Source organism: Halyomorpha halys, unplaced genomic scaffold (genome assembly GCF_000696795.3).
Source record: "Halyomorpha halys isolate HHAL.00 unplaced genomic scaffold, Hhal_1.1 Scaffold691.1, whole genome shotgun sequence".
Lineage (NCBI taxonomy): Eukaryota > Metazoa > Arthropoda > Insecta > Hemiptera > Pentatomidae > Halyomorpha > Halyomorpha halys.
In genome coordinates, this window is record NW_027113417.1 from 121791 (window position 1) to 138688 (window position 16898).

General features: G+C 29.4%; 2 protein-coding genes and 8 non-coding genes across 19 annotated transcripts in view; 1 reads left to right on the top strand and 9 right to left on the bottom strand.

Annotated features, from left to right (window-relative positions):
- Positions 1 to 1854: 1854 nt before the first annotated feature.
- LOC106685419 (tRNA N(3)-methylcytidine methyltransferase METTL6) lies at positions 1855 to 14769 on the bottom strand. 5 transcript variants are annotated; one of them, XM_014428060.2, is made up of 8 exons: positions 14511 to 14769; positions 14331 to 14416; positions 8430 to 8675; positions 8120 to 8313; positions 6966 to 7190; positions 5829 to 6070; positions 2372 to 2556; positions 1855 to 2152 (listed from the first exon to the last, which is right to left on the bottom strand). In XM_014428060.2, the coding sequence occupies exons 3-6, from the start codon at positions 8655 to 8657 to the stop codon at positions 5908 to 5910; spliced, it is 810 nt and encodes a 269-aa protein (XP_014283546.1). In that variant the 5' UTR covers positions 8658 to 8675; positions 14331 to 14416; positions 14511 to 14769; the 3' UTR covers positions 1855 to 2152; positions 2372 to 2556; positions 5829 to 5907. The 5 variants fall into 5 exon arrangements, with proteins under 5 accessions (XP_014283546.1, XP_014283548.1, XP_014283549.1 ...); XM_014428062.2 differs by lacking the exon at positions 14331 to 14416 and having other exon boundaries at positions 14525 to 14769; XM_014428063.3 differs by lacking the exon at positions 14331 to 14416 and having other exon boundaries at positions 2439 to 2556.
- On the bottom strand, positions 3214 to 3303 carry LOC112210882 (small nucleolar RNA snR60/Z15/Z230/Z193/J17). Its single transcript, XR_002945357.1, has one exon. It is a non-coding gene; the product is annotated as a small nucleolar RNA snR60/Z15/Z230/Z193/J17 (small nucleolar RNA).
- On the bottom strand, positions 4308 to 4397 carry LOC112210878 (small nucleolar RNA snR60/Z15/Z230/Z193/J17). The gene has a single exon (XR_002945353.1). It is a non-coding gene; the product is annotated as a small nucleolar RNA snR60/Z15/Z230/Z193/J17 (small nucleolar RNA).
- Positions 5146 to 5235, bottom strand: LOC112210884 (small nucleolar RNA snR60/Z15/Z230/Z193/J17). Its single transcript, XR_002945359.1, has one exon. It is a non-coding gene; the product is annotated as a small nucleolar RNA snR60/Z15/Z230/Z193/J17 (small nucleolar RNA).
- LOC112210885 (small nucleolar RNA snR60/Z15/Z230/Z193/J17) lies at positions 9109 to 9197 on the bottom strand. Its single transcript, XR_002945360.1, has one exon. It is a non-coding gene; the product is annotated as a small nucleolar RNA snR60/Z15/Z230/Z193/J17 (small nucleolar RNA).
- LOC112210879 (small nucleolar RNA snR60/Z15/Z230/Z193/J17) lies at positions 9936 to 10024 on the bottom strand. Its single transcript, XR_002945354.1, has one exon. It is a non-coding gene; the product is annotated as a small nucleolar RNA snR60/Z15/Z230/Z193/J17 (small nucleolar RNA).
- On the bottom strand, positions 10738 to 10826 carry LOC112210883 (small nucleolar RNA snR60/Z15/Z230/Z193/J17). Its single transcript, XR_002945358.1, has one exon. It is a non-coding gene; the product is annotated as a small nucleolar RNA snR60/Z15/Z230/Z193/J17 (small nucleolar RNA).
- Positions 11760 to 11848, bottom strand: LOC112210881 (small nucleolar RNA snR60/Z15/Z230/Z193/J17). Its single transcript, XR_002945356.1, has one exon. It is a non-coding gene; the product is annotated as a small nucleolar RNA snR60/Z15/Z230/Z193/J17 (small nucleolar RNA).
- Positions 13048 to 13136, bottom strand: LOC112210880 (small nucleolar RNA snR60/Z15/Z230/Z193/J17). Its single transcript, XR_002945355.1, has one exon. It is a non-coding gene; the product is annotated as a small nucleolar RNA snR60/Z15/Z230/Z193/J17 (small nucleolar RNA).
- A 22-nt stretch (positions 14770 to 14791) lies between the features above and the next one.
- Positions 14792 to 16898, top strand: part of LOC106685421 (uncharacterized) — a 15007-nt gene continuing 12900 nt past the window's right edge. For 2 of the 6 annotated variants that reach the window (XM_024361420.2, XM_024361421.2), the window contains exon 1: positions 14793 to 15116. In XM_024361420.2, the coding sequence (XP_024217188.1) occupies positions 15114 to 15116 (3 nt within the window). In that variant the 5' untranslated portion in view covers positions 14793 to 15113. Of the gene's footprint in view, positions 15117 to 16898 lie in introns of all 6 variants that reach the window. The other 4 variants (XM_014428066.2, XM_024361422.2, XM_014428064.2 and 1 more) reach the window with 3 other exon arrangements.

Consider the following 16898-nt stretch of genomic DNA (forward strand, 5'->3'; position numbering starts at 1 on the left):
AAAAATATAGGGGAAAAAAATGTTAAGATTTATTACACTATCCTATATTAACAAAGTAAATTACATCTGTTATTACTTATGATGGTATTAATAATTTTTTTTCTTTTGTTTAGAAAAAGAAACGTTGTGTTCTTTAATTCAGTAGAGTCTAATTTCCTAGGAGTAAAGTAACATTTTTTTCAATTTTGGGTTTACCCCTCTAGCTGGATATTTGCTTCTCACAAGTGAACAAAATTGTGTTGTTAGAGGTTTAGAATTCAACAAAAGGATTTTTTTCTTTCACAATATGATTACCCTTCCTAGGTAATTAGCCTGCACTAATACTTTTTTGGCATTCTATTTTGGAAAGATAATTCAGAAAATCAGCATAGCTCATCCCATATCAGCATGAGACACATAAGGTGGTCTACCCTGTCAGTAGCTCATCTGATGGTTAGTCCAGTTTTCTTCAGATTCTATGAGACATCCACCTTCCCTTTGGTCTTTCACGAAATCAACGGGGATCCTATTAGTCTTCAGACTCTACGCTCCACACACACGTGCTTTGTCTAGTTCTCTGTGCATACCAGTGTTATCTTGTCAAAAAAAGCTCTTTTCCACATCTGTCATACTCTTTTTGTAGTAGCATTTAGGACTATGTTGAACAATAGGACAATAGAGTCTCCTCGAGTCGCACTCCAACTTTACTAAAAATCTCCCGATTTCCAGCCAAACTTGACCCTTACAATGGGGTCCTTCATTATTGTGGCTTCTTAGCCAATGAAGAGTAGCCACATGTTACCAAATTGATTTTTCCATCTGCCTAAGCGATAGCATCTGGTGTTAACTGATTGACACTAAATCCACATCAGAATAATGATGCCGTGCCACATACGGGATGAGGCAGGCATTATTAAACAACAATAACCAATGCTGTCCAAATACAACTGGTTGCCATAAAGCAGCATACTTATCATTCCTTAGGATAAAATATACATACTATCATGATTGGTTTAGTAAATTGTTTTCCGTTATAACATACACATCTTCTTTTTATTCTCACCAATAATATATAAGTTGCATTAATATTTTGTTCCCTTTATGTTCCATTCTTCTTCACCGTATATGACCCTTCCATTCATTTTATATTTCTCTTCTCCAGGGAACCAACTAAAGTATTCAATGTACTATACAATTATATTTCAATTTATGGACTCATTAAATGTTAATAATGTTTAAATATAACTTAAAATAAATAAGTTAAAAAAGACAAATAAATATCAAAAATTCCAGACCTTAATGCCATATAGGTGATGTAATACAAATAATAAAATTAGAACACCTTATATCCTGTATTTAGCAGATTCCCATTTACTTGATGCATTGACGTGACTCCCTTTTCCTTTTAAAAATTTGTAAAATAAGACTCACTCCATTCTTACGATTTAGTTTTTAAGGTCCATATTTGTTCTATGAGTCTACCAATGGTTTTTAGTACTTCAAAGAGCCTTTGGTAAAGAAAAGTAACTACCCATTATTATATGAACTTTCTCAACCAGAGATTTTATTACTTACAGGACTAAATTTGCGCTATAGTTTTTATAATGTTTCACTCTTCTACCCTTGGTACATAACAAACTCATAAATATAATGTCAGACCTACAATATAATTTATAGCTTCTTTCAGGCTTGTACTGTTTTATGTAAGAGTTCAAGGTAATCCTAAGTTCAAAGGTAATCCAAATTTTGTTAGTTTCATCATAAATATAAAAATGACACAGTTTGGAAGTGAATGATGGGGTGTGTATGGTGGGTACTTTTTTCATAGAGAAGAAATTGGGAGCAAAAAAAAAATCAGTTCCTGAATGAACTAAATTTAAAATTCTTAAATACTTTATTTCAAAAAATAGACATTAGTAACAGTTTAAGGAATCAAATATATTTTTAGATAGACACAAAATTCATCACTATCTTTATTGAAGCTTACAGATTAATCTTATTTTGTGTCTTTTGGTTTAAGATTTCTTTCCTTCCAAATCCTTAAGAACACGTTCTCCTCACACAATGCATTATTTTATGTACCACTACTTCAGATTGGGATCAGTCCGAAAGATTTTATGATTGTGGTCTATGACAACATATACCAGGAACATCAGATGGATATTGGGAATATCTGGAACATAAATGAAATCCTGAGGTTCAAGGAAAAATTCATTATTTTAAGAATATATTATGATTCATCATATAAGGTAACCAGCAAATTTCTGTTATTAAGAAATAAAAATGAAAATAAACATACGACAGCAAAACATTAAAAAAACAGTATTTTTAAACACAACTTACTTCCATATTTTTTATTCCTAACAGAATAAAATATGAATAAATACTATACCCAGAGTAGTAAAATCTGCTAATACATCTAGGATGACATTCTTACGATACAAAGAGGGCTAACGTACAATATTAAGGGTCTTCTGGTAGATGTCATAAGCCTAGAACTCACGGGTTCAGCTTTTCTTCCAGTAGGTGACATTACCGGAGCCACGCCTGCCTTCTAGAAAACCTTTTTAACACCACCTGGAACAATTTTATTCTTTTAAAATGAATGAATTTAGATCAATGAAAATATCAACTAGAAATTAAATATTAAACTAAAAAGCTGTAAGTATTAAAAAATTGAAATAATTTTTCTGATTGACAATTAAAAAAAAAAAAAAAAAAAAGATTTATTATACTATAACCAATAGATTGCCAAACCCAGAACCTGAACTTTGTATTTTTTTTTTTTCTAAAGCTAATTGATCATATGCTTCCACTATCCTTAAAGCGCTAAGAAAAGGTGACGTTCTATTTTGTTATTTTGTTCATCAGAAAATATTTTCCATGTTATAATACTATAAGGATTTCACTAAAAATTGCCAAAAGTTATCTGTGTAAATTGGATGTCATACAAAACTAATTTTCATTTTAAGCAACTAATGTTGAGAAAAAGAGTCCAAAAATACCAAGTTTTATAGAAATGGGTTTGGCACAAAACATGAATCTTGATACTCCCTCTTACTGCTGTTAGCACAAGGCAGCCGGGTTGGTAATAAGAACCACAGAGCTAACTAGTTTCCCCACCAGTACCAGAACCAATAAAATAATTCCAGTATGTTTACAGATTTCATTTCATATTTCTCTTAAAAGATAAGAAATTATCAAAGATTTAAATCATAAATTACTATAATAGGCAAGATGTATCAGATAGGAGCAAAAGACCATAATAAAGTTATAATTCATTAGCTATCTTCATTTGAACTATGTTATCATCATTTACATCTTACCAAGTATCATCTACAAAAATTATGTTAATTACTTATATATGTCATCCAGTAATGATGACACAGAATGGAATCCAGGTAAAGGTGCTAAAAGTAGTCAAACATCTCAAATATCTTGACTGCGTTATTGAATTAAATGGTTTCAGTGACATGCAAATAAACAAGATTCTGGATGGTAATATCAATGCTAAATTCAATAATATAGAGTAAAAATATGATTTCTCAAAACCAAGAGAAATATTTATAAAATTATAATACTGAGCATTATGATATATGGAGAAATCTAGACAATAAAAAGAGACCAAAGCAAGAAAAGATAAAGTTTGAAGAAAACATTCTGGAAAAGATCGAGGAAAAACATTTGAAGTGGTAAGGACATTAAAAATAATACCTGAAGAAACATTGCCAAAGGATGTAGACCAGTGAAATGGTTAAAGAGGAAGTGATAGACCAAGGAAAATTTGAAACAATTGAATGGAAGAATCCTTGAGGAGGCCGTACAAAATTTAGGTTAAGGAAAGTTGAACTGCTTGAGTGAAAATCCTGAATAAAAAAAAAATATCACTTATAAAAAAAAATTGTTTGATGTATATTTAGTATAGTATATTTTTTCTGTAAGTCTTTAAATAAACTGAAGTATCAGGTAAATATTACTGAAATTAAATTGTTACAGAAATTGAGCAGTGCAACAAACTAATTTTAATTTCAAGCAGCTAACGTTTGGGAGAGGATCCAAAAGTACTCAGTTAAGAATGGAGTGGATTCACTCCACAAAATGAATTTTAATACTCTCACTGCTGTTAGTACAAACACAAACCTCTAGGCAGCCGCTCCAGGTTGGAAAAAGGAACTACAGAGCTCACATGTCATACTAGTTTCCCCACAAGTACCAGAACCAATGAAAAAACTCCAGTACGCTTACAAAAATCATTCCATATTTTATTTAAAAGATTAGAGGTAAGTAACTAATATTTAATATTGAAACTATATATTACTCTAATACACAAGATGTATCAGATAGGAGCAAAAGACCATAATAAACTTATTATTCATTGGCTATCCTCATTTGAACTATGTTATCATCATTTACATCTTATCAAGTAATATAAACAAAAATCAAGTTCAAACTGGCATAAGTGAGCATCTGATGATTAAATTAGTGAAAATAAAAATTTTCATTTCACTAACAAATTAATGAATATTTTCAATTTTTTAAGTCATAAATTTAACCATTTGAGTATTAGTATGATTTTACCATATATAATTATACCAAATTCCATCCAATACTACTTTCACTAACGCACGCACAAAATTATTTTCATTAAACAATCATTTATTGAAAACATCCATCTTATCTGATTTGCCTTTTAAGTTGGAAAAAGGTTGGGATTTGTGTTAACACAGCCTAGTGGAAATTTCATTAGCTACTTAAGCTTACCTATACAAAAAAGTTATTTCATGGATAATCATATTTTTCAAAAACTACTCACCCTGTATATATTACTCTCAAACGAAAAATCTTAAACCTTGAAATGTAACCAATAGAAAGCTTTTAACAAATGATAAGTTTCTACATGTGATACTCAGAAAAAAAAAAAAAAAAAAAAAAGATAGAAATAGTAAGAAAGATCTTTATGTATTTGGCAGACTTTTTTTTAACATTAAATTATTAAAATATGATGAGAAATTAAAATACTTAATGAAAATTTTACTGAAATTACACTTAAATGCTTTAGATTGGAAATAAAAGTAATGAATGAAATTTTCCCTTTCCATGATACTAAAGGAAAGGTGATGGCATTTTATTTTTTCAAGGTGGAAAATATTTTCAACTGTTATAGACAAGATGTATCAGATAGGAGCAAAAGACCATAATAAACTGATTATTCATTGGCTATCCTCATTTGAACTATGTTATCATCATGTACATCTTATCAAACAATACGAAAAAAATTAAGTTTAAACTAACTTAAGAGAGATCTGATTTGGAAACAAATATATCTTTGGGCAGAGGATCAAGGAGTCCCTGCTTCAGAACAGTATTGAATTGATTGCCTTTGAGCAAGTTAATTTTTATTTTTTAGCAGGTTGGTAAAAGGATTCACATAGCAACATTGCTGGACTACTTAACTCCAAGAATAGAGGTAGTAATTAGATATTCCAGTGTGTTTTCAAATATCATTCCATGTTTCTCTTAATAGGTTAGAAATAAATATCCAAGATTTAACATTTAAATCATGTAATAGAAAGTGATATCAGATAGGAGCAAAACACCATAAATAAACTTTATGAATTCATCGGCTGCAAATTAAGATTGATGGGATTTTTCCTGGAGGTTTATTACTTTCAGCATTAAAAACCAACTTTATAAAGGAGATGGTCCACACCCCCGGTCAAGAAGGAACATATATAAATACATAAACCATTTTTTTAAGATTCTAAAATCACCTCGAATAACTGACAATAATACTGAATTTAAACATAAACACTAGAATTAAAGAAATAAAAAATAACTGCTACAGATACCTTAGTTCTTATTCCTCTGGCCTGCAGACCAGAATAGTAACGAACCTCAAAAGATACACATTATAAGCCAAACATGTGCCTAAGCATGAGGCTTTGTATACTTTGCTTGAACGAAATATCTAGGAACATCAATATTTTCTTTTTTGTTAATTGTTCTTCTCTTGATATAAATGTTAGTAATTTTCTCAAGTCCTCCTTCTCGAAACAGTTCATCGACTTCTTCAATTGTAAAGAAATAAGACCTGAAATAGAATGAATTAACAATTATACCAAATTTGATCATAATATAAAGGTAAATAACACATAGCACAATTGCATCAGTCAGAAAAATACCTCAAGGGTGAAGGCAGTACCTTAATTATTCAGTACATCTATCAATTGCTAGGTTCTTTGATCACCTCCCTCAAGATTGACTGACACAGTAATATTAATCATTTTACCAAATTGTTAACTACATATATCTAAGAATCAAAATAACATTAAATTACATGTGGATGATTCTCCCAAAACTGGGCATTTAGGGTCCAGGACTCATTAATCCACAATCCAATTCTCATAATTTAAATTCATTACTGTTTCTAGACTGCCAATACTGGCAGTTCCTTACTATAACACTTCTCATCTATTTTGTTTAAAAATGTTTAAATTCAATTTCATTCCCTCTACTTTATTTTATCTTAATAGTCTTTCATAGTTCATTCATAATCGCTGGTTACTACTTCCACTAAGTTAAACATATTCCCCCTCCCCACCACTCTATCGCTCTCTCTCTTTACCGGTCAAGTTGTGATTCAATCACTCCTGACTGAACCTCTGTGGAGTATGAAGTAAGTCTACCTTTTGTTTCTAATATTTTTTCTTCTCCCTTGTTCTTTCTTTTTCATTTTTAGACATTACATATTTATTTAAGCTTATTTTTTTTTCTCATCTGTATTGTTGTACATCTTTTATACATTGTTTAATTAATAAGTAAAAATAAAAAAATCTATGAATGCAATTTGGAGACTCGGCTAGAGAACATGACAAGAAGTGATTTTAGTGAAAAAAAACTACCAAACGAACATTTTAAATGAAATTCCAGCATTCAAAACACCCAGTTTGGAAGAAACGTCCATATATCAAACTAAATCACAGTACCTAGTGCCATCCTGCCTTGCATAGAAGTTTTCTTCAATTTTACGACCAGGGCCAAAACGCAATTGTGTCATATCCCACCTGGCATAGTCTCTAAACAACAGAGTGCCGCCAGGCCTAAGCTTAGCACAGACGTTGAAGACAGCATCTTTCATTTTCTTAGGGTGAAGTGCAGACAATACAAAGACTAAAGTAGCAATGTTTACTTCTGATATTTTTGATAAACTCCTGAAACATTAAGAAACTGAGTTTGAGCATAATTATTAGATAATCAATAATGCAATTGTTTGATAACCCTAACTTTTAAAGCATAATAGATACATTGTAAAAATATATTATTTAATTATGAACAAACATTATAATTTGTGATCTGTACTTCGTAACACTTTAAGCAATTATGTTCAATATTAGGTTTTGATTAAAAAGATAATAGTTTCCCCTCAGCCAATGATTCTTCAGTTACCACAATGGGTTGTCAGGAAAAGTGGGGACATTATATAGTTGTCAGTACAGAGTCTGAAAACTTTGGAACTGTTGTTTCACCAATTGATAAGTTGTTAGCCATTAGACAGTAAGTCCTAAGGACTATGACATACAAGGACCTACTAAATTTTCAAGTTATTATGTGACATATAGTTTTACAAATGAAACGAGAAAGTAACAATTTAGATAAAAAGTATTGAATTATTTAAATATTAAAAATATTCTCTACAATCCAGCGTTCTGAACTATTGCTTCAAAGTAGTTTTTATAGTGATTCAGCCCAAATTTAAATATTAAATCTATTGTAGCAATTTCAAAATCAATGTTCTTCGAAAAAACAGCTATTTCATCTACAAATATATTAATCAGTGTTTTAGATAGCTTATTTGAATATAATGAATAGTAAAGGACCAAGAATAAATAATAGAATAACTCAAAAAAAAAATTAAAGAATAATTAATTTATATTTTACTGACAGATCTATAAATTTTCTTTCATTCACATTTTCTAAATGAAGAGGTTATCAGTTGCTAATTATTATCATTATGTATTTCTTAGAAATAACTTCCAGAAACAATCAAATGACACGCATGAATTATCATCATGTAACCACATAAGATGTGAAAGTGTTTTTTTTATATATCACAAAAAATAAAAGTAACAGGTAACAATACCCTGGTTGAGTAATATCAGCCAAAACTGGATGGACAACATCTTCATTGTAAAGAGGATGTTGACGAACAATATCAAGAGCCCTCGGAGAGATGTCACAAACCCAAAACTCCATGTTCAGCCCTTCCTCCAAAAGGGGGTAAATCAAATTGCCTGTGCCACATCCAACTTCTAGAAGACTTTTCCTACCACCATCCTGGAATTTTTATTATTATTTTTTTTTAATATAATAATAATGAATAAGTATGTGCTATATCTGAATTCTAAGATACAAGAATTTTTATATACCCAACACAATGAATGATATTCTACCTCTATTTGTAACAACTCCTTGAATTCTCTAGTTGTCCAATGCCTATCCTTAAAAAATCTATTTTCATTTCGCTTATAGAACAAATCCCAATGTTTCTTGGCTTCAGCTTCCAATTTATCAGCTTGCCAAGATGGTAGTAATCGTGAATTTTGAGCAGCGAGTTTCTCTAGGTCAGAAATATCCAAGACCTTTAGATCACATGTTTCTAGTTCATCACCAAACTTCATCTTTGTTAAACTGAAAACCTATAAATAAAAGAATTTAAAAATTAGTTTTTGTTTCAAATGTCACAAAAAGTTTAGATAAAATGTTAAGACACTTAAAACAGTATTATTATAAATAATATTATCTTATCATAACTGGGAAAGATGTTGAAACTAGGTTCTCAAGTTATGTTAAAGTATAGTCAAGTTACATAAATATAGATGGAACTAATAGAAAAAAAAGTAGGACATGTAATTACATAGTTTTCAAATGATTTATCATAAATATCTTTAGACTAAATGAATTTTTATATTAATATGAAAAAGTAAATAATTTTTAAAAATTATATATAACCCTCAAAAATTGGTTTATCAATTTATTTGTAATGCTTCATTTCTACACTATCTTGAATACTTCAATTAATACCAGTTTTTAATTAGTAATTCATAAATTAAACAGAACTTCAAGTCGCAAAAGATGCATCAGATAGGAGCAAAAGACCATTAAAACTCAAAATTCATAGGACAGCCTCATCTGAACTATGATATCATCATTTGCATCAATGTAGTACTAATAATGTGCATAATAATCTAAAATATTTTATTTTCCGACAAACTGCATTGCACTGTTTTCTAAAATATTCATAACACAAACTTAAAAACCATTGTTTAAACATAGTATGCTATATTAAGAGTTCTTCTAAACAAAATGGAAGGTTACTAAGACAAAATAAACATAATTTCCAATCATGATAACTAAAACATATTAATTTAGATACAGTGTGAGTTAGTTATTTAACTGAAGTCGCAACACCCAAAAGTAATGATTAAAATATTCTAGAAAATTTTAAGGTTAATTGTCTACAAGATTTAAAAATGGAAAACACTACTTATATAAATTAATTACAAATATTGAGTGAATACCTATTATAAATCACAGAAAAATTAAAAAATATATTTTGCATCCATTGTATTAATAGTACAAACATGAAAGTTTTAATTGTATAGTACGAAAAAATTAAGTATTAATATCACAGAATAAAAATATTTAAAAAAAACATTAATAATAAAAAATTAACCCTAAAAAATGTCTTTAATTTATCCTGCTTCATTTCAGTACAGTCACTGATATCTCAATTCTTATTTTTTTTAAATAATAAGATGGCTGTAAAAATTTATTTTACAATTTTTTCTTCTTTACTTCAATACAGTCTACAACAACTTGATGCATAAAGTCTGACACAGTAATTAATAGTAGTTCTCATTAAGAAATCCATAAATTTAATAAAATTCCAAAATCAAATGATGCATCAGATAGGAGCAAAAGACCATTAAAACTCAAAATTCATAGGACAGCCTCATCTGAACTATGATATCATCATTTGCATCAATTAAATTACTAATACTATTTGAACTTCAAAAGATATTACTACCTATTTTCTTAGTTTCACTTACCTATACATGAAAATTAGGTGCTGTAGGGCTTGCTACCCAATATTAATGGAAACATTACAAGAGATAAGATTTTAAAACAAATGAATAAGTTTTCAAAATAATACATCACTTATAGAAAGATGAACTAATAAAAGCCACGTGGAAATATTTTGAAAATCCCATGACCTGATTACAACCCCATACATACTGCTGAAAAATAATTGCAGAAATGGTTTTATTGAATACAATTAAAAATAAATGTAACGAGAAATCTTATTAGGTAAATATCTTAACAACTTTGCCCCTGAAACAACCTTCTGTACAAATTCTAACCCATCCTAAATAAACTACCTAAACAACTATTTATCACACTATGGTGCACATCAAATCCATTGTGTAAACTTCTTCTGTTACGATAAAACATTCAGATACGCTAAAATGTTTGGAGATCACTGTGTTATACAATTTCCCAGATTAAACATAATCAGCTAAAGGCTGAGGAGATGCAGTTGTGAAAATACAACATTTATTATTAATTTTTAAGTAAAGATTTTAGTTTAGAAAAATGTTAAAAATATATTTTTTCCTCTATACTTCAGTATATTCACTGACAACTCAATTAATAAGTCTCATTTAGTAATCTATAAATTTAACACAATCTCAAAAACAAATGATGCATCAGATAGGAGCAAAAGACCATTAAAATAAAGAAATCATAGAAAAGGCTCATCTGAACTATGTTATCATCATTTGCATCAACCAGCTAACAAAAACAAAGTAAATTTTGTATGACTCAACACACCAAAAGACACAATAAGATAAATGTAGAAATTAATGATAAGAGTACAAGGCGACTTAGTCTTTAAAATTTAAGTAGAAGAATCAGTGTGGTCTTCAAGCTACAGCAACAAATTAATCTATTGTGCAACTTTTCTTGATGTGTTACAAATTCACACACACGATACATTTTGTTTTTTCTCGCCAATTAGAGAAAGTTCCTTGATTTGAATACCTTTGTCCCCATAAAAAAAAATCTATTCCATAAGATAACTTAACATTACAAAAACGGTTTAAATGTAAATTTATCTTTAACGAAAAAGTGGTTATGTTAAGAAGTTGTTCCAAATGTAACTTTAGATTCAGCATCCATTATAATGTTTTATTTGGTCTTTATGCTTTTTCCAGCATTAATTCTGCTAAACACTAGTACCTCGATCAATCACAATCTTCATGACCTTTTGTCATAACCCACATCCTTTATGTTTCTATTTTTTTAACCTTCACTATTTAACTTTTCACAATTCAAGCAGATCATGTATATGTTAAGAAGTTCTACCTTATGTTATTGTAGATACATAGTATAGTAGGTAGATAGGGGGCTACAGTTATGACAAATATGATTCGTAGTTACAAATAAATGATTATACTAATATTTTTCTTTTTTTAAATCATTATTCAACCTTAGTTAACCACAACATTTTTTGAATTGTGAATAAATACAGGAAGTAAAGATGCACTAATTGATTTGTTATAAACATAAGCTTAAATGACAAAATAATTTATATTTTTTAAAGAATTACACGGCTCTTAGAAATTTAATTTTTTCTTCTTTACTTCTGTAGTTTCTAACACATCGATTCATAGTAGTTTTCATTAAGTAATCCTTAAATTCAACAGAACTTGCAAGATCAAGTGATGCATCAGATAGGAACAAAAGACCATTAAAACTCAAAATTCATTGGACAGCCTCGTCTGAACTATGATATCATCATTTGCATCAATTAAATTACTAAAATAAGGTGAAGATAGTTGACCGTAGATATATATAAAAGGAGAAGATGGTTGGGGGTGCAGTCGGCAGAAAAAACACAAATTAACAAAAGAATTATTTATTCATGTAGCATTATCTTCCTATAACTGTGAGTTCTTTCTCTCATATCTCATATTTCTTACTTTCTAATATTGTTTCTACATATGCTCCATTTTTAATTTAAATAATTTTTTGTGCTCATCTATATAACTAAAAGGTTTTTAATGTTACTCATCAATATAACATTCCTATCCACTGTATCATTTATTTATTACTCACATTTATATGTAAATAAATAATAATGTTATCAATCTACTAATGTCTTTGTCCATAGTTATTAATGAACTAGTTTATATTTTTATTTCATTGTTACGTATATTTCCAAATTTGTTAGTCTATTATTTATTTAATTTTTTTTTCTCTGGATGATGGTTATCTCTTTTTGTTTTTATAGCCCTGATGGAGACCTGAAAATCAGGTCAAAAATTAATTCTTTTGTTTATTTGTGTTTTTTCTGCTGACCGCACTCCCTAACCATCTTCTCCTCTTAAATTACTAAAACTATTTGAATTTCAATATGAATACATTTAAAGATATTACTACCTATTTTATTATTTTCACTTAATCGAATGAATAAGTTTTCAAAATAATAGATCATTTATAAAATGGCAAACTAATAAAAGCCATGTGGAAATATGGAAATCCCATGACCTAATTACAACCCCATACACATTGTTGAAAAATAATTGAAGAAATGGCATTGTTGAATACAATCAAAAATAAGAGTAAATGAAAAATCTTTAAAGGTAAATATCAACCTTGAACAACCTTCAGTAAAAATTCCAACTCATCCTGAAGAAACTACCTAAGCAATCATGCACATATTCATTATGTTAACTTCTTCTTAAATGCTAAAACATTCACTCTTCCAGTTCACTACAACAGTGGGACTTACGTCAAATCATCCCATTTATACCTTATTACACTAATAGATCTGTTATAAACATATGTTTAAATGACGAAATAAATTTATATTTTTTAAAATAATTACACGGCTCTTGAATATTTATTTTCTATTTTTTTCTTCTTTACTGCAGTACAGTTTCTGAGATCGATTCATAGTAGTTTTCATTAAATAATCCTTAAATTCAACAGAACTTGCAAGATCGTGTGATGCATCAGATAGGAGCAAAAGACCATTAAAACTCAAAATTCATTGGACAGCCTCATCTGAACTATGATATCATCATTTGCATCACTTAAATTACTAAAACTATTTGAACTTAAATATGACTACTTATCAAAAGAAATTATTCCTACCTATTTTATTGGTTTCATTTACCTATATATGCAAATTAGGTATAGTACAACAAAAATAGTAAGGCATACTACCCGATATTAACAGAAACATTAAAGAGATAAGTTTTTTAAAACAAATTATTATTTTTCAAAATAATTCATCACTTATAGAAAGATGAACTAGCAGAAGCCACGTGGAAATATTTTGGAAATCCCAAGACCTAATTACAACACTATATATACCGCTAACAAATATATGCAGAAATAGCGTTATCGAATAAATCTAAAAAATATATGCTAATAAAAAATCTTATAAGATAAACAACTGAACAACTTTACCTCAAGAACAACCTTCTGAGACTGATGGCGACCTCGCTACCGCCAACACGAGGATAGGTAGAAACAGAGGTAAGATAAACCAAGACTGCCATGGTTAAAAAGAGAAAAACCTTAGTGACGAAACGTTTGATTGATCGAAGTAAAAAGTAAATGACTGCTAAGTATGTTTATCTATGTAAAAAATTAATATAAAATCAAACGTTATTAACGCATGTTACTTAATTTATAAAGCAACCATGAAGTATTAATTACTAGTTTGAATGAATATGATCATTAGATGATAGACACCGAGAATGTTATGGGGTCCATCTAAGGACTTTATCCTAAAATGAATAAAGTTTTCAGCCCTGGGAATATGATTGGGTAATGTGGTAATAACAAACACGTTTATGGGGTTTGTGTTAGAAAGTGGTGAAGAATATATTTATTCAGTACGTAATGTAAACGATAAAAAAAATGTGGGCAGCAGAGCTCTGTCACTAAGGTCTCATTTCTTCTGAAATTATGTTTAGAAATTAAATGAAAATTATTGTTTTATTGATACTTAAAATCATTTGTTAATACTTAAGCACACCTCTAATTCTAACTCAATCCACTAACACATTTCTAATCCTCCAACTGAATTTGGAGGGTTTGGAGAGAAGCACGAAACCATATGAAGAAATTGCAAGAGTGGAAGAAAATAGTTGAGACCCTAAATGGCACTTCTCTAACACCAATTTTATTTACATACAAATTCCCAACACTCTAACGTACATTCAAAAGACTATTTGTTTAAAAATAATAAAAAAATTAAAAGAAAAAGCAAAACTTGCAATTATAGTGATGTCTGTTCGATTCCTTGGTGGGTTGACTTTTATTTTGTGATGGCTCTACGGGATGAAAACTCGAACTTCCTGCTCTAATTTGGATAAGGTGACAATGCACAGGATAAAGCATGTCACAATTGGCCAAACAAAGAATAAACAAAAAGAAAAGAAATGGAAATAAAGTACCTTTTGATCCTCACCCTCCAATGGCCTTTGATGCAGCGCAAAATTATAGACTTTTCGGAGAAACTAGGACGAATATAGTTAATCCTGTAAGACTTAATAAGGTTCGTTCCGAAAAGTTATCAGCCACATTATTATAATCGTCCTACCACATTTGGTCAAGAAACTATGTGAGAAAGACTGAAGCAAGATTGCATACTGCTGGCCAGGAGTCAACGCAAAATACTATTTGGAATGAAGAATAATTATGAAGGTACGATAGGACGTAGAAAAAAATCATATGTTTTGAACACAAGTAGGTTTTAGGTAAGGTTTATTTTTGTTAGTTAGTTGGAAGTTATTGGATTCGATATAGGAACATCAGAATGGTTTAGTTTGCAATTTCTATGGTTTGAATGGAAAATCAATATAAGCAAAAAGCCTAACAGCCCGTTTGGTTTTTCATAATAATAAAATACCATGCTCTGAGTTAAATTTGATAATTAAGTGTTATCTTAAGAAAATAAAAATCAAGCTTGGAACTTTAACTAAAAATTTAAGCTTGGAACTTTGGGAAACATAAAAAGGAACAATTGAACTGAAAGTGTATTCAAAGAAATCTATGGAATGGTAACCAATACATTTATTTATAATCTTATAAGTTGGGATTGGCATTAATTCGTCATGAAGTCTTTGTTAGCCTTCTTTAAGTACATGAGAACAGAGTTGGGAAAAAATTATTCAATTGACAAGAGACGAATAATTTTTTATTCGAAGTGTGTATTCGATTGGCGAGAGACGAATACATTTTTATTCGAATAAAAATACGACTAAACAATCCGAATACTTTTTTATTCGAATATTTGAAATACTATTTCAATTGAATACAAAATTAGTCGAATACATATTATTCGATTATGAATTTGTTTTTTTTAATTCACTTATTTTTTTTTTTTCAATTTCTAATGTATGAGTGTCCCATTTCACATATTCAGACGAGTACAAAACGAAAATGCTATCGATTTAAAAACCCCATATAGTTGTATTTTGATTTCTAACACATAGAGGCCAATTTTTAGGTTTTCGGATATGCAGAATATGAAAATGCTATAGATTTTAACATCGCGTATCGATTTATTTAACCTTGATTTCTAGCATGTTACGGTCCCTTTATACGTTTTGAAGAAAGCAGAATGTAAAATGATAGGTTAGGGTCCTTTATATGTCTCGGGATATGTAGAATATGAAAATGCTATCGATTTTATGATCGCGTATCGATTTATATGAATTTTTCTGATTTCTAACATGTTAGTGTCTCATTTATATGTTTCAATATATGTAAAAAAAGGAAAATGCATTTTATGATCACGCATCGATTTAATTTTCGCGTATCGATTTATTTTAACTTTCTTGATCCCGAACTTGTTAGGGTCCCTTTATGTTTTGAGATATGTAGAAAATGAAAATACTATCGATTTTAGTTTCACGTATCGATTTATTTTAAATTTTTTGAATTCTGGCATACTAGGGACCATCAATATGTGTTGGGTAATGCAAAATATGAAAATGCTATCGATTTTAAGGTCACGTTTTGATTTATTTTAACGATACTGATTTCTAATATGTTTGGGTCATCTTATATCTTCCTTAAGACACAGCAAACCAAATTGCTATCGGTTTCATGATCGCATGCTTGCGTATCGATTTATAATAACTTTTCCGATCTCAGAGAAATTAGTGTTTTTTTGAATTTTCTAAGATGCAGAAAACATACAAATGGCTTAACATATATAAAGGGACCCTAATATAAGAAGGAACTCATGAGAACTATAAGAAGAAAAAATAATATAAATCGATGCGCGATTTTAAAATTAATAGCATTACCATTTTCTGCATTTCTTACAACAAATAAAGGGACGTACGTTGCAATCTGAAAAGTTAAAATAAATCGATACGCAATCTTAAAATCGATAGTATTTTAATATTCTGCATAGCTCAAAACATATAAAGGGACTCTAACATGTTAGAAATCAAGAAACTTAATATAAATCGATACACGATAATTAAATCGATAGTACTTTCATATTCTACATATTCCGAAACATATCAAGGAACCTTAACAAGTTAGAAATCAGAAAAGTTAAAATAAATCGATAGTATTTTCATATTCTATATATCCCAAAACATAAAAATGAACCCTTATACAGTGGAACCTGGCTAAGTGAGAATCGCAGGGGGACCAGTTATTTTTCTCAGTATCCCAGGTTTCTCACTACCCGAGTTTTCTCAGTTACACAGGTGACTAACAAATTTTTCTCACTATCCCAGGTATACAGGAGGACAAAAAAAATTATAGAGTTAGCATTAAAAACGAATTTATTAACAGATTAATACGTAAAAAATAATACGTAA

Coding starts and splice junctions, on each gene's coding strand:
- LOC106685419 (XM_014428062.2), bottom strand. CDS start 8,657: ATGAAGTTTGGTGATGAACTAGAAACATGTGATCTAAAGGTCTTGGAT. Junction 8,314..8,429: donor AGGAGTTGTTACAAATAGAG/GTAGAATATCAT, acceptor TAAAAATTCCAG/GATGGTGGTAGGAAAAGTCT. Junction 6,071..6,965: donor GCAAGGCAGGATGGCACTAG/GTACTGTGATTT, acceptor ATTCTATTTCAG/GTCTTATTTCTTTACAATTG.